The following is a 17,943-nucleotide window of genomic DNA, read 5'->3' as shown; positions in this document are numbered from 1 at the left end:
TCCCAACAGGTTTTAATTTGCATTACACAGTGTTCTACTGCACGGAACGGGTCACGGTTAGCATGGCCCTGTTAGCCTCTGATCCCACAGCCATTTAATACAGAAAAGCCTCTTTCTCTATTACTGGCTAAAATCTTGCTGTACTAGACCATTCTCAACCTTTTCTCTTAATGTTAGAATTAAAGGAATAATCAGGGTATAATAGAAGGGAAGCAGCATTTCTAGTATGTCAATAATCACAAAAAATATTTCAAAGTGGTTAGGGTTAAAGTGGGGTGCTTATATTGAAAGTAGGGGTCGATCCTTTTTTTATTTATTTTTTTATTTTATTTTTTTCATAAACAGCTTTTGACTGAACAGTGAAGTTTTTTTTTTCAGTATGAAATGGACATTTTGAGAATCTTTTCTTCTCTATTGTGGAGCGTGTCTGAAAAAAAATAGCTTCTTCATTGCCAAAAAAAAAAAAAAAAAAAAAAAACACATTTGTACATTTTGATTTAATGTCTTTAATGTTAACAAAATGCAAATTGTAAGTCTCGAAATACTGAATAGGTGTTAATGTAAATTTGTGCATATATATATTATATCAGACAGCAATTTCTGAATGGACCATTTTTTTTTTTCCATAAATGCCTTTAGTGGAAACATGCTGGAAAAATATACGGCTATATGGTTATTTGGGTAAGTTCTTGATATTTTAGCATACCCCGTCCAGAACATATTTTTGCTTCCAGGAATCAGCTGCTAAAGAAACAGAAGTTCTCTAGGGTTCTTAAGTATCAGCACACAGATTGTTCCCAAGTTAAAGACTGTAAAACCCTTCCAGGGACCAGTACCTCTACCTTCAAGTGTTTTTCTCCAGCTGAAAGATTGAGGTCAGCCCTAAAGCTTCTGGTACTTAATCTTAACAAGGCGACAAAGCTAGCGTAGCAACACCTTTTCTTCCATAAAGCACAACTAATGCGTTTCCCAGCGCCACAAGAAGCTTTCCCAGATCAAGACGGCGCTTCATAGGATGAATTAGCCATGGTGGTGGATGGTTAAGAAAGGCATGGACCTTCATTCAATGCCAATTTCAGATGAAACGTAAAAGGGATGTCATGTGTGATTCTCTCAGCCTGTTACAGGATGGATCTGTTTTTGATTTCATTTTCGCATGAGCAGATCTGTCTTTGAAGTTTGTGTGGTAATTAAGTGAATAGTTTTGTTGTCATTTACTGCATGACCATTCTTTTTTTTCCTGTGTTGAAAGCAGAAAATCTGTCTAAGATCTTGCTTTTTTAATACACAGAAAGAAGAAAGAAAATTTGGAGTGATTAAATGGTGACAAACTTTCATTTTTAGGAGAATTGTTCCTTTAAGAAGTGTGTCTCCTGAGTCTGTTTTCTCTCACGACACTCAGTGTTGATTACCCCCTTCCTTTGAATCCCATCCTCTCATGGCTTTTGTTTACTGTTGGTTTGTGTTCGCAATTTTTTTGATTTGGCCTGGGACAAAACCAGATTTTTCTTCCTTACTAGTCATTTTATTTGTTCAACAACAGAATGTCATCTTTTGTGCCCCATTCCGGGTTTGCTGATATCAGGATATTATATTTGTATTCATATATTCCTGTTTGCAATGCTTCATACTTGTACAACAGGGCGCAACCACACCAAAAATTAAAAAACATGCCCTTAGCATCAAGGTAACCTTGCAGGTTTATGCTTTTGCACATTGGATATTACATTTACATTACAATTATTCATTTAGCAGACGCTTTTATCCAAAGCGACTTACAGATGAGGACAGTGGAAGCAATCAAAAACAACAAAAAGAGCAATGATATATAAGTGCTATAACAATTCTCAGTTAGGTTAACACAGTACACGTAGCATGGGATTTTAAATAATACAAAAAAAAAAAAAAAAATTCCCATTCACTGCTGTAAACGCTCCTGAATATTGCATAACTAAGTATTCAATGGGGGAAAAAAATAAATAAAAGGCAGTTTATTTGCGGCATTATTTGATGATGCTACATTTCCCCCAGCCATATACTGTAAACAACAGAAATATCCATTTGCTGTGACTGGGATGACTATATTTTCAACTCAGAGTGTTTGAAATGCATCACCTGATTGTATAATTATATATCTTTTCAGGCCTGTTTAGCTGACAGGATGTCCGTAACTGTTCTCTAGTTCAAAATGAATTGCAGTATATTTTGAGTTACAAATCCATTTTCTAGGCTGGCCACATTTTCAAATCAAACCGCAGAGCTTATTTGTCTAATAGGGTCAATGAATGTAATTACGTTGAAACCTGTGAACTGTGAAATGAATGAGTCTTCTCTGTTGTATTACACAAACAAAACAGAGGAACTTGTTTGTTAATAGTAATTAAATTTTTTTATGCAGCCAACATTTTTCTGTATATTCGCTATCAAATATTTAGGAGTGTTTTACCTGTTTTGGGATCCACGGAGAAGTACGGCTGGCCGTGAAGTATGCTGTACACCACCCTAGCACTGTTGCCGTATGTAGGGTCGTCTGCATCTGTCGCAGTCACCTTCATCACATATGTACCTGCACACACACAGAAGATATCAGCCGTTTGTGTTAAACTGCATGCTTTGTTCAAGGTTATAACTGTAATAGCATGTAGGGTTTGACCGGGACTGGAAAACAGGCCTGTACAGGCACATCATTGTATGCTTTGCTTATGACGGGCTGATATAAAACCAAGTATATGGCTATGTACTGATTCTCCACTCTGTTTTGATGTGTCTGAAACAGCAGTTTTTATATTACAAAGGCAACACTTTTAAACGACCCAATAAATGACAAATCATCCGTACTGTAGAAAGAGCTGATGGTCACGGGTCGCTGAATCCTTGTGTTTTTCTGAATTGCAATGCAATACTGTGCTTGACCACCTCACATTTAGCAGGAATCATGTGTGTTGTTTCTCTAATGTTAAATACTTTTTAATTAAGCAGGAATAGTTTTAAAGCTTTCTTTCTTTTTTCTTTCTTTATTTCTATTTATATATCCATCCATCCATCCAGTCAGTGATGGCTGTACAAAAAATAAAAAAGCACATGTTCAGTAAACATTTTTTTTAAATCATATTTGAATACAATATGCATATACTGTAATGGCATATATTATTCTATGAATATTATATCCTGCCCCCAAAGCCTTGATTACATTACTGAAAAGCAAACGCAAATTTGGAGGTTAAGAAAGATTATATTTGTATATGTTATTTTGAACACTTTTTTTTTTTTTTTAGATGAACAAGCACTGCAGAATCGTGCACAACAAGAACAGGCATATTTCATAAAGTACATACGGCCATTTGTGATTATTTATCTTTTTTGAAAACACTCAAACCGCAAGTAGAGCGAATTATCACAGACTACTGTCTGAGAAAAGAAAAGAAACTTGAAGGCCTTGGAGGAGAGAGGCAGAGCGAAAAAACAAAGGGAACCGAGAGGTAATTGTGCAGATTTTAAATCAAGGCCATTTCCCCATGGAAGTCCTTTTCAACCAGCTGATGCAATTACCTTTTTTTCTTTTTGAGTTCTCTCAGCACACATCGATATGTGTTCAGATTGTTCTGGCCTCCACACAGAGGTGAAATAGAGATATGAAAAGCATTAAAAACCCATACAGTTCCAGTCCTTTAAGTGACCTCCAAATTAGACAGTCAGAGACTGTCAGTGCAAAATCATGTAACCCAATGAAAAATACATCCAGAATAAAGTCAAGAAATAAGGGCAAAGCTAAATTATCTCTTGTTTGTTAACAGCAAGACTCAATTATGCCTTTGTGGTGGCAGCAGCCACAATCGAAATCACACAGACGTCTACAGAATAGGTCTATAGCTTCACTATGGTGCACTTATAAACTGGTCTATTCACATTTTGCTATCTGAGATCATGAGTAGCTGTGGTTCAGCTGGGAAGGGGAGGGTTTCATTTCATTGCCATTCAGATCAAGGAAAAGGCAATCTCAAAGTGAATTACCCTGATCTGTCATCCTCAGGGAAAGCAACATGAAAAGGGCTTTGGTGCTGGATAGGGCATGTAGTTTATTACGCTCAACACCAAATCATATGTTAGACTTTACCTCTTGCCATGCAAAGCCTTTCTCATTTCTTTTGTTTATTTGAAAATATGCTTGGGATTTCCATGATTTTCAGAAACTCTTTAAACTCACAAGCTTTAATCTAAACAGAACTGCCGCTTGCTTTCTGTTTAGCAGATGGAAGGCTATTTAATCAGTAATATTCTGTGCGCTGTGTTGTAACGAGTGGTTTCTCACCTGCAATTTTCAGTTTAACAGTATCAGCTTTCGTAAGATGTAATTAAACTTTCTATGCACTCTGCATTTCCAACTATTTTATCCTCATACATTCAAGAGTGTGAAGATATCAGGTGGATTTTCCAGCAGTAATACAATGCAGTAATGACTTGTGCATTATTTTAATTTAGACAGGCCTTTAGGACATAAAGAAAACTCTTTTATTTTCATGACTATGAAAATTGTAGAGTCACACTGAAGGCATCAAGGGCTATTTGACCAAGAAGGAGAGTGATGGGGTGCTGCGCCAGATGATCTGGCCTCCACAGTCACCGGACCTGAACCCAATCCAGATGGTTTCAATCAAGTGCTAAGCATCTCTCGGGGAACTCCTTCAAGACTGTTGGAAGACCATTTCAGGTGACTACCTCTTGAAGCTCATCAAGAGAATGTCAAGAGTGTGCAAAGCAGTAATCAAAGCAAAAGGTGGCTACTTTGAAGAACCTAGAATATGACATATTTTCAGTTGTTTCACACTTTTTTGTTATGTATATAATTCCATATATAATTCCACATGTGTTAATTCATAGTTTTGATGCCTTCAGTGTGAATCTACAATTTTCATAGTCATGAAAATAAAGAAAACTCTTTGAATGAGAAGGTGTGTCCAAACTTTTGGTCTGTACTGTATATATGTATATGTGTATATATATATCGGTTTTTTAAGCAATAAGTTAATAAATAAAGTCAATTGCATTACAGTAGAACGTTATTTCACCCTTATTTTTACATTTTATGTACACAAACATTAAATTAAGACGTTTTACTTGCATTTAATATGCTGTCTGTGCATGTAAAATTACTTTTGAAGTAGACACTAAAATGGGACAACTCATCTTTAACCCATACAGTAGCATTTAGTGTGCCATTATTTTTACTTTATGAGAATATTTGGTTACACTTTATTTTAAGGTGTCCTTGTTAAAGTTGCATGTAATTATGCATAATATATATTTTTTTATAATAGTAAGTACATGTAATGTGTAACAGGGACACATTAAAATAAAGTGTTACCAAATATTTTATTGTTCTACTACAAATAAATACAAATAATTAGTTTTGCCTTTTTTTTTTTGGAGGGGGGGGGGGTGTATAATAGTATAACAGATTACCTCAAAGTTAATAGACATGGATTTAAATGATTTTTTTTAAGGGTTTAATTTATTTATTTTTTTCTCTCAGCAATGCTCTCTGCAACTACAGGGAGCCACTTAAATGGACCAACTTAATTACACGCTACAACAGACCACTCAACAGTAAAGACACTTGTGTAGTACTAAGAAAGTAAATGATACAAAAATATAGGACAGATGGAGACAAAACATAATTGTAGTATTTTAAGATAACCTTTTGTTGCTTCTTGTTTACTTCTATATCATTTTATGTATAGCAGTGTTGAAGCACAACAGACGTCTATTCAGACACTTACGGATTATGAGCAGTTCCTCTGAATTTTGCTTAACCTAAAATAGTCTCTGAATGCTTTCATTTAAAACTGAACTCTCTTGGGGCCTGCGACTACAAATGATTGTGAGTACGGGAGAATTACTGCTTCTGTTTACGGCACTGTATTATTACAGGCAGTTCCTGAAGTTCATAAAGCAGCTTTATCAAAATTACCATTCATTACAAGTGTATACAAATAACCTAGAATTGAATAAAATTAGATTAAAATAAACTAAATGTAAATGAGTCTCTGGCACTTTCTTTGGAAGACATTGGAGCTGAACTGTGGATTGTGTTCACCAAAAGAGGCAGAAAATAACAGTAACTGTAGTGATTATTGATAGTTTGTGACCGTAATTGCATATTTTATTCTTATAAAAATAAGACTGCTTAAAGAACATATTGATTTTTTTTTTTTAATTAACTTCATGTTTCATCTGTCAAAATAGCTGTGAACTTGCTGACAGTTTCTTTTGGGACTATCACAGGATAAGATGGAATCAATTATAAATTGCTTCAATGTTTAATATGTTTTATTAGCATGTAATGAAGGCAAACTGTGAGTTATTTTCTCTAGTTTGCGACTAAACTGGTTAACAAGCAAGCTTTCTTCTGAGCCCTTGTCTATCATTTTGTCTATAAGTCTGTAAAGTATCCAGTTTAATGTTACATAATTCAAAGCAAGCAGCACTTCATTGACCATCATGTTTGCAGTGAAAATAGCGTCATATTACATCGCTCCCCAGCGTGGCCTCATGGTATTGATGCATCATCTGCAATCATATTTGACATCATGATTAAGAATATTTGTCCAAATAATGGAGGGCATTATGACTTTAACAAGCTCTGCAGTGTGTTTCATGAATGCAAGAGGATAGCGCTTCATTGATCTGCTAGTAGTTATAGCGATTGGGTTAGGCTGTGGAAATCAATACAACTTCTGGCCGGCCTTAGAGACGGCCTTTTTAGAGAAGCAGAGACAGTAGCAAAATAAGATCCCGCTGCCATCATCACCCAGAGCAGATGCCTTGGTGAAATAATCAGTAATACAATCAAGCGTTCTACCATGTGAGATGAGGAATCCTACAAGGGCTGTGTAATTCAGTTTGGTGGGGATTTGGAGCCCATGCACTTCTCATTATCTGACGGCACACAGCTCCTCTCTCCCACACCAATGAATACTTGGCAAACTCCATAATATGTGGAAAAAACATGACCTCCAGCATCCCTCGCTGTAACATAGTGACAGTCATTCTTTCTTTTTTCTTTTTTTTTATATTTACAATTCCATTTTAGTGTAGTTTTGCTCCTACAGTTTGTTTACATTGTTCTATTATACTGAAGAATAACCTTCAATATATCAGTTTTGTGACCCAGTGACCATCCTTGTAAACCTTTATTTTATTTTATTTTAAATTTTTTTTTTTTTTGCATAATTCCACTGTGTTGAAGAAGAACCTTCAAAATTGCAATTTTGTAAGCAAATCAAACTAATCTAATATGTAGTAATGTATTATTTATAGAGTATAATAATAAATATATAAATATTTTTTATTTATAAATTAACATTAATCTAAAATTATAAATCCTGTAAAAATATTGTTCATTGTTAGTTTATGATTCATTAACTCTAGGTAATGAATTCAACCTTATTCCATTATTTCCATGAATAAATGAATGAATTAATGAAAAATCAGGGAAACGTCTTACCCACAGGTGACATCTCAGGTACACTAGCCGTGTAGGGCCCTTCCAGGAACTTTGGCTCATTGTCGTTGATGTCTTGCACCTTGATGACAAACTCTGACTCTGGTTCCAGCGGTCGGTTGGTCTCGATGTCCACTGCTTGAGCTCGTAGCGTGTAGTAAGGCTTCTCCTCGCGATCCAGACTGCGTAAAGCGTGTATGTCCCCGGTGATCTGGTCGATGGTGAAGATGGTTCCAGCACCATCGCCTGAGAGAGTGTATTTCACTGCACTTTCTCCTTTATCCAAGTCAGTGTGTAACTAAAGAGACAGAAAGAAGAATATGTAATATGCATCTAGAATACACTGAGTGATCAAAATTTTATAAAATGACCAAAGTGGTATATTTGATAAAGTTAAGCAGAGTTGCATAAGAATAGTGGAAGAGACTACTGAATTGAACTAAAGCATGCTATTAATTACAAAATGTAATGCTCTGTTAGTGTGCAGGTAGATGAAACTGACATAAATTTATCTGCACAGTATGTATGCATCTTTTTCTTTTTTATTTATTTATTTATTATTCTCAATTTTTTTCACTTTACCCAAAACCCTCCTTTTTATTTAGTATTTTTCACCTTGATTTCCTGCCCTCAAGTTAGATTTTACAGCAGACTTTTCATATTTTGTTTGCCGTGCTAGTCTTGAAAAAAATACTCTAAAACTGACGTATGGTCAAATTCAGAATTTAAATAGTTTTGATAATATTTTCAGTTTTGATCAAATTCTATGCAAATTCTATCTATCTATCTATCTATCTATCTATCTATCTATCTATCTATCTATATTTTTGCAGTTCTGATTCAATTCAATCCAATTCCATTTGAATTAAAGTGAATAGCATTTGAATGCAGTGATCAATAATATTGTTAATTAATTTGATAGCATATCAGCGCTGTACAGTGCTATTAATCATATGCATGTCTTCCATCTGAAGAAGCATTAATCAAAGATCGTCCCGAAGTTGTTGAGACAGTCATGTTTAAAAAAGCTTTTGTTTTCCTCAATCTGCATAATATCTTGAGTGCACCATACATCAAAAAGAGAGCTCAATTATCAGACTGCTTTATTGTCATATATCTGCACATTCAGAAATGAATGAAAAGAAAGAGAAAAGAGGTATGCAAAAGAAAGAAGAGCTAAAACTCAGCAATCAATCCGGTAATATCTAGAAGTGGAAAAGTTAGGTAATACTAATTAAAAAATGTAATTAGCATAACAATAGCAATCAATTACACAAAAGGGATTCATGTGCCAACTGGGTCCTTGAGAAACCTCACAAATATGCAGAACTGGTGAGAACATCTTGTCTCTCTCTCTCTGATAATAAGTTCAGTACAAATATAACACAAAATGGACTAAGCGGTCTTCCCAGACCCTCATTACGCTCTCAGAAGAAACGCTTGCTCTTATTTTTTAAGTTCAAACCATTTACCATAAACTGACAAGCAAGAGTGATAAAGTGAGAACTATGTGTTTACATGCACATTTCTGCCAAATCAAAAAAAAAGAAAAAGAAAAAAAAAACCCGCCGGAGGACAAATACACGAAAGCATGGAAAGGTTGTGTTTATACTAATATGTAATATGTTTTCAATATGTTTGCAATAAGATTAGTTTTGAAATTTTGTTCTTTTAAAAACTTTTAAAGGTATTTTAATAATATTTTTGAATATGTACTATTGCATAGGAGTTCTTTAAAGTGAAAAAGTTAACAGCATTAATTCGATTTGGGTAAGCTCTTTATTTATTTATTTTTAGAATCTTTTCAATCTTAAGGAATGGTTCACCCAAACATTTAAGATTTGCTAAATAAATGTACTTATCCTGAGGCCATACAAGATGTAAATAAATGTATTTCTTCATGGGAACAGATTTAGATCATTTTGTAGTTATTACTTGCTCATTATTGGACCCTCTGCAGTGAATGGGTGCCGTCAGATTTTGGGTGAACTATTCCTTTAAATATAACTTTTTTATTGTAATTGTGATTGACTATATGATGCTAATTTCAGAAGCATACTTAAATATAAATACTTTTATTTCAACATATGGAAAATTACATTGCAACTTTATGGCTTCACCCATATCTGCTTAACATCTTCTTTGCAAACAGTGCAAGTGTGCAGAAAGGCTTAAACCACTATTATGCTATTCTCAGCTTAAATGTCTCGAGTACAGATAAGCACTGGATTTGATGTGTTATTGTCTCAGTCAACAGGTGCTGAGAAAGCAACAGTCAAATACTTGCCTTCTCTCACAATAGGGACAATTAGAGGCCTGTTCTACTGGCCTCAGATTCAATAGGGTACTAATATACTGCAGGAATAAATAAAGGCTCTATTATCATTCGGTGCCATAAGCGAAGTATCAACCTGTCAAAATGACTTCTTCAGCAGTCTTTTTAAGGGTTAAAGAACCAGTAATTATTAAAGCTGTAATTCCTTCAGAGATTTTCAAAAGAAGCCTTTTAAAAAAAATGTTTGCCTGATATTTTTAATGTTCTCCAAACCCCAGACCAGATCTCATTGATCTATCAGCTCTCTACATTACATATGTGTTTTTGCACTGTGTGTGTGTGTGTGTATGTGTGTGTGTGTGTATGTGTGTGCATGATCATACGGTTTGCTACATGGTGTCTGGCCAGTGATTAAATGCATGTTTGGTTTGCAAAGGAAGTGTCAGCTCTATTACTGGATATTTCTTACACACCAGGATACCGAAAGCCCTTGAGGACCAGCGTTCCTGCACACTCGCTGCATGCTAATATAGTCAGACTGGGCTTAAACACTCAGCCAATTCAGTTAAATAAATGAATTCCCCAGCGTGCAATGACTGCAAGGAGTCTGAGGAAACCAGAACTAGAGTCATTTACTCCAAACACACATGCATATGTGTTTATGGATCTTGTTTATGTGTTTATGAATGCGAAAAGGGAGACATCTGTGCAATAGGATATATATATATATATATATGTGTGTGTGTGTGTGTGTGTGTGTGTATGTGTGTGTATTTTTAAGATCCGTTGGGGTGTGCGGTGTGTTTTTTTTTTTTTATCACAGTATGTGCATACATATTTATATTTAAAAAATCCACATGTGAAATAAGATTTTGGTATAATTGGATATATAATATAATATCCTGGATATATGGATTATAATTTTTTAAACATGTATACAAAGTCTTTATGCTCAATACGGATGAATGTATTTAATTTTACTGTAGTAAAAACAGTAATATGTTGAAATATTATTAAAAATATGTGTGTGTGTGTATATATATATATATAATTTTTTTTTAAATATATTATTTATCCTGTGATGCAAAGCTGAAATTTCAGGATCATTTTTCCGGTCTTAAGTGTTATATGATCCATTAAAAACATGCTAATTTGATGCTGAATTATTACTGATGCTCAGTTATTTATAATGGTTTTTATTATCGAGTTTTTGCTGCTTAATATTTTTGTGGAAACTGATACATGTTCTATCAGGATTATTTGATGAACAAAAAGTTATGAGGAAAGCATTTACTTAAAACAGAAATCTTTTGTAACATTAAAACGTTCGTAAATGGGGGTGTTGAGATCAGGATGTGTTTTGCATGGATCATGTCTGTAATGTTGACAAAAATAGAAGAACAGAAGCGGGTCTGTGTTTATTTTATTAGCGTATGTATGTTTTTGAGCGATGGGGCAGATGCTGCGTTAACCACAGTGTTTGTATTTTGTGTTTGTCACATTTATGGTGCTCTGGGGCGCAGATTCACAGGAAACTGTGAAAGCAGTCACACTCCTGTAGTTTATCGTTCAGTTCGCTGTTTGATTATGTGGTACAGAGAAAAAGTGTGAGATAGTTTTTTTGAGAGCTTTGTTTTTGCTCACGAGGTAGAATACTGACATGCCTCTCTCTGTGCTCTGTGTGTGTGTGTGTGTGTTATGAAACAAACACAACAGCCCCAACAGATGGAGACAATCTCAGGTGGATAAACGGCTGATCTAATCACAAGCAATTAAGGAATGCAACATTGTACTTCCGCTTACTTCCGTTATTATCAGCATTGATAATAAAAAATGCTTCTTGAACATAAAATCAGCATATTAGAATGATTTCTGAAGGATAATTTGACTGAAAACTGCTGTAATGTCTGCTGAAAATTCCGTTTTGCACCACAGGAGTAAATTGCATTCTAAGATGTAGTTTTTATCGTAATCGTATTTTTGATCAAATAACTGTATCCTTGAAAAGCATGAGATTTCTTTCAAAAGCATTTTAAAAAATTACATTTTTCAAACTTTTGAATAGATGATATGACGTGGAACAACTTCTGTAAAAATTATAATTGTGATCGCTGATGGCTGACGTCAGTGACTTTTGTGCGAACATGCAACAAATCAGCCTGGTTGTCGTAGTGATATTTAGCATTTTAATAACGTGCAATTAATAAAAAGTACCAGCTTGCAATTAATTAACTGATGCAAGATAGCCATGCTTTAATGCTTCTACACATGACAGATGAACACGTCTTTTTCCCTCGCCTATATCTAAATTATGCTAGAAATATGGATCATAGCTTAAAATATTAATAAGGTATATGAACAATTTGAAGGAAAAGTGCTAAAAAGCAATTTTACTTTCAAGACTGTAATATCAGCTCACTCTGAAATCATTGTGCCTCAGTGCAAGGAGCGAGCAATACTGCTTGGAACATTAGTGTTTTTTGAATATCTTCAGTGCACTTCAAGCAGAAATCTCATTATTATAAAAGTTGGATTAAAATATGTGGTAGGTAATATTGGCAGTGCAGATAATTGACATCATTATTCCCAATTTGTGCCAGCGCATTCGTCATCTGTGTCATACGTTAACACCGCAAATGTCTTATTTTCTAAATGCATACAGACTGGGCTGCTGTATCGCTAGCATTTCACATGCATAATTTGGGGCCGAGTTATCTGCACAAATGACTTCACATCTGCAGAATTAATTTGGCAATAGCACAATCTTTGGGAGGGGTGAGGTTACTGCAGCCTGATTTTCTCTCAGGTGCTTGGGTTCCTGGATGCAACCGACACCATTTCCTGGTCATTTTGGATTGTAGTGTTTTAAATGTAATCATGAGTTGGATTAAGTAACCTTTAAACTGGATTCACCATAATATTGAAGGCAGTGGTTGTCTCCACAGTGTCTGTTATGAAGGATTGCGTATCGCACAATCTTGCACATGGACATGATGGAGCTGTCATGTTTAGGGCTATTGTATAACATGTTTTCTATATAAACCAACTGAGAATAGAACAATTGCATAAGATAAAGTTTGAATGTTGGATTTACAACAATAGACAAAAAGCATTGAGTTTTGAAGGCCACATTTCCCTTGAATATTCTGAGGACTTCTGTTTTAGTATTGTTTGGATGAATGGATAGAAGTTTGCAATAGGGCTAAATATGCTGACATGGTTTTATGTTTACGCAGTGTGATACGCAACGCAATTTAAAAAGAAGTTTAAGTCATTATAAAAAGTAATTATGTGCCCACTGGATGCTACAAATGCCTCACTTGTAATGGGTTTTGTTGGTTTTGTCTATCACATAATGTTAGAGGCTGTCCTCTAATAAAAAAACGACCATATACTGTAGGTTTTTTGTGCAAGCACCTTATTACGACCTATATTTATGTTTTAAAGTTAAGCGCCCTTTAGCACTTTTCTGCATTTCCAGATTTTTATTTTTTTTTTAATGGGGGGTGGGGGGCGGAAATCTAAAATCTCACCTAGGGCATCAACAGAGCCTGGGCCGGCCCTGCATCCATCCATCCATCCATCCATTCATCCAGTAAAAACACCTTCACACTTTGTTCCCTCCATTAATTCATTCATCCATCCATCCATCCATTGTCATCTAAGGATCCATACATCCGGTAAATACACATTCATACTTTGTCCATTCCATCCATCCATCCATCTGTCTACTGTTATCTAAGGATTTATCCATCCATCCATCCATCCGTATGTTGTCATCTAGGGATCCATCAATCCAGTAAAAACACCTTCATCCATCCATCCATCCACCTGTCTATTGTCATTTATAAGGATCCATCCATCCATCCATCTTGATTGATTCATTCATTGATTCATTCATTAATCCATCCACCCATCCATCTGTATATTGTCATCTAAGGATCCATCCATCCAGTAAATACACCTTCATACATTGTTCATTCTATCCATCCATCTGTTTAGTTATCTAGGGATCCGTCTATCCATCTGTCCATATGTTGTCATCTCGGGATCCATCAGTCCAGTAAATATACCTTCATCCATGCATCCATCCATCCATTAAATCAATTGTTTCATCAGTTGTTCCATCCATCCATCCATCCATCAAATCAATTGTTTTTATCCAATGTTCCATCCATCCATCTATCTGGTAAATACACCTTCATATTGTGTCCATCCATCCGTCAACCTCATCTGTCAAAATATTTAAGTCATAACAGACTGTGTTGAGTTTGGTGGATTCTTCTTCAACAATCTTTGATAAGTTACTGTACATTTACTAATGTTTGTCTTATTAGAAAACCTTGTCCAAGTTTGCTTTTGAAAAACCAACATAACCAGTGCAGCACCAACCTCATTGTGCTTGCATTGTTAATAAGCAGTGCATTATTCTCTGACACATTTGAGCCCAAGCACTGTGTGTTGCATGGAATCTCCACAGCATCACCGTTCATCACACTATAGGGCTGTAAACAGTCTTATCAGGTGCACATTTCCAATCATGCTCAAGTCTCATTAAACGCACACAGTAAAGCTGACCTCTCTTTTAGCCAAGCCATGTTGTGAGACACACACAGGTAAAGATTGGCCTGTTAAAGATAAGCTCTCCAGCGCAAAATCCATTATTATCTGCTTCTGTTTGCTGTCAGCCTGCAAGGTCAACCCTAGATGAGGAATTCAGAAGAGGCTCAATCTGGCTTGGAACAAATCGGTGCAGAAGAAGCACTTCTGATCCCAGTAAGGTCAAGTATAGCTTAAGTACTCAAGTATGCTGTTGCATTCTGGGTAAGCATGCTGTTATAGGAATATCTGCTCAATCCATGTAATTGTATTCATTTTGACTTGGGGCAAAGAACAATCATTTATTAGCAATACAGCCTAAAGCCTAAATACACATGACACCATTTGTCTAATTTAAGGACATATTTACTAAAAGTAAATCTAAAAATCTAAAAGTAAAAAGAGTAGGACTTCAGTATAGATTACACTGAAACCTCTATGTCAGTCTTTACAAGGAAGGAACGCAGAATAATCCCAGTTAAGTGATCCATGGCAATGGTACTCAAACCTCTGTTAATGCTTTAGACATGCTTGGTGAAGAGAGTGAATGGATAATTACAGTCTGTCTTGGCGGGTCAGTGTACATGGTAACCTTGATTAGTGTACAGGTCACTGGAGAGATTCTGTCTGGTCATTTGATGCTGATTACTCAAGAGCGGTCTGTGATTGCATTATGGAACTCTTGCTGCAGCTGCTGTGTATTGATGGAGTGTGTTATACATATAAAAGGCCGGTTTAACCATTTAGCATATGAACAGTTTTGAAAGGCTACACTCTAAAAAATGCTGGGTTGTTTCAACCCAACTTTGGGTCGAACATGGACTAACCCAACTTTTGGGTTAAAAATTTACTTACAAAAAAAAAAAAAAAAACAACAGCAGGGTTAGTCCACATTTGACCCAAAGTTGGGTTGAAACAACCCAGCATTTTTTAGAGTGTAGATTCATTTGAAGGGATGAATGATATTGTGTATACATTGTGAATATAAAACCAATTCTCTTTCATTTCAAAGTCAACATGAAATAACATTCCTAACCCATTTTACTTCTGTAATGTTACATGTCTGAGTGAAATTAAATATTCAATGATAAAAATAAGTAGGGCAGTACTAGATTTGATCTTTGGAAAATGGTTGAATTTTAAAAAAAAGTGGTGATTTATACTACACTGAGTTTGAAACACTACCAGCAGTCAGTTTTTGATGAGGTTTGTCTTGATGAGTCTGAAGGCCAGTTATTGAATATGTTGTTATTTTTTAGTTTTTCATTTTAAATGACTAAAAACAATAAAAAATAAATTAATCAATTAATTAAAAAACAAAAAACAAAGTTGATTTGAGTATGTTTTGCATTATTATTAATTATTATTTCAGTGTTTCCACTTCAAAACTGTTTAATTATGTTTAATTAAATATGGTACTTGCTGTTGAAGTTTACAGTTTTCTGAGTGAAAATTGTTTCTCAGTAAATCTTACACAAATCCAGTATGTTACATTTATGTTAACTTACTTAAAGGCTGCAGTACTTAAAACAATAGGCTGAAAATTACAATTTATGTTAATGTCATTTAAAATATGTAAAGAAACATTTATTTCTTTTTACTAAAATAAGTCGCCATTAACCGTTTCCCCTCTTTAAAATAATGTGAACTAATTAAGTGTTCCCAATAACACCATAAACACATATTAAAGAGGTATAGGCTCAGTTTGTGATTTGTCTATATCCATTAACCTGCGTTTATCTCTGTTAAAACATTCTCTTTTTCTCTCTCTTTTTATGGCATCCTTTTCTGGTAAAATTGTCTTGGCTGCCATGCACAGATCCATGTCTTACTAAGTTATGTTGAAAAGATCTGAGAGCTAATGATAGGTGGCCTCAGACAGAAGAGATCGCAGTCATTTCGGGGAATTAATCAGAGAATAGGTGGTGGGGAGAGATGAGGTGGACGTGGGTGTCAATAACACAATGGGAGCGAGTAAGTGTCGACCTGTCAGCCAGAAAGAGCTCACGTAAACAAGCTGTAAAATGGATGGCCTTTCTAGAAAATGCATTGTGGTATTCAAATGAGAGACCTTTCTGATGGAAGCATTTTCTAAAGTTTTTCTAAAGGAAAATATTCGCCGAACTAGCATGCTGACAACTTACATTTAAGCCTGTTTGTAGAAGACTGCTGGATATTCTGAGGTGTTTATTTTCTTGTAATATGTTGTTGCATTAAATGTTCCTTAGATTATTTACAAAACATTGTGTGTGTGTGTGTGTGTGTGTGTGTGTGTGTGTGTGTGTGTTCAACAGTAAAGATGTTTGAAATGCCAGGGTAAATTTATAATTTTTGGGTGAACTGTTTCTTTTAAGAAAAAGCACAAAAGTGAAGCTGACAGCAGTGCAGAAACTGAAAGGGCTGTTTGGATAGCAGTTGATGAACAGATTGTGCTGAGAAAGGCTGAAGATAAATGAAAGATGACGTCAGTGCAGGTACAAAAAGCTCTGAGAATAGGAAGACTTCAAAAGATCTGGAGCAGCTCTCCCAGCTAAAATTATTGGATTGGGTCTGTAAATACCCATCTCAAATTTTCCCAGACAACATAGCATACATCTCTTTTAGACTGAGTGATTTTTCATTTATTGGGCTCTTTGTTAAGGGCACGGATGTTCTTCTGTGTTCCTGTAAGTGCAGTTTCCTGGGCCTTTCTCACCAAAGCTTGCTGCAGGATGGACAAGCACACAGAAAAAGCCCAGTTGGTTCGCATCTTTGTAAGCACTGTATAAACCCTTGATCCGCTTGGGCTTCCTGATGATTCGTTTGAGCTCATCTGGGATTGAAATCCTCAGATATGAGGTGAATGTGATCCAGCTTAACTTTCTGAGAAGCTCCCTCTGCTTTACAGTCAATATGAACTGCTGTTTGCATCTGTAAACTGACGTATTTCTGAGTAAAAACTATAGTATCATTTGGGGGATTCTGTACTTGTGCTTAAGTATTATTGGGAAATCAATACTTCTATTCTTACTCAATTACTGTTCTAGTGCAATTATAGGACTTTCTAATTCCTTGCCATTTCACTTAAGACTTTTTATGCAGGTCATCAGGACATAAATCTTACTCCATTTACAAGCCAATACAATGTATTTGGTCATAACTATGATAATTTGTCCTTGCAAAGAGACATTTCATTAGTCACCACAACCGATTTGACCTAAAGCAATGCATTTTAATCATTCCTGAAAATGGACTGACTTGACTCACCGTCGCGGATCGTTTAATAAACCACTATATTCAAATGTCAGACCATTAGAAAATCAGCTGTTGGTTTTATAAATTCAGGTCATAGGTTTGAGAATATTGGATTCATTGTCTTAGAGACATAATCAGGACACCAAGGAAATTGGTATTAAATGGATGTTTATTCCATTCCAAATTCTCAATTGTCTCTTGATTTCAGCAATTTCAAAAGCTAAGGAAAAAAAATATGTTCAGATACAAATAAATCCAAATTTAATTGTACCTCATATTATTATATAATGTCCATCCAAGAATGTTTTAGGTACATGTAATTTTAATTTGGTTA

At 35.2% G+C, this 17,943-nt stretch overlaps 1 protein-coding gene across 1 annotated transcript in view; it reads right to left on the bottom strand.

Annotated features, from left to right (window-relative positions):
- The window catches only part of LOC132122465 (cadherin-12-like), a 117,602-nt gene that overhangs the window by 41,782 nt on the left and 57,877 nt on the right, over positions 1–17,943 (bottom strand). The window contains exons 3-4 of the mRNA XM_059532753.1: positions 7,505–7,799; positions 2,447–2,566 (exon numbers count right to left, since the gene is read on the bottom strand). Of these exons, the coding sequence (XP_059388736.1) occupies positions 2,447–2,566; positions 7,505–7,799 (415 nt within the window). The remainder of the gene's footprint in view (positions 1–2,446; positions 2,567–7,504; positions 7,800–17,943) is intronic.

The sequence above is a fragment of the Carassius carassius genome, chromosome 40, assembly GCF_963082965.1.
Source record: "Carassius carassius chromosome 40, fCarCar2.1, whole genome shotgun sequence".
NCBI classification, from domain to species: Eukaryota; Metazoa; Chordata; class Actinopteri; order Cypriniformes; family Cyprinidae; genus Carassius; species Carassius carassius.
The sequence above is the reverse complement of the archived record's forward strand: the minus strand, read 5'-3'. Positions and strand labels throughout refer to the sequence as shown.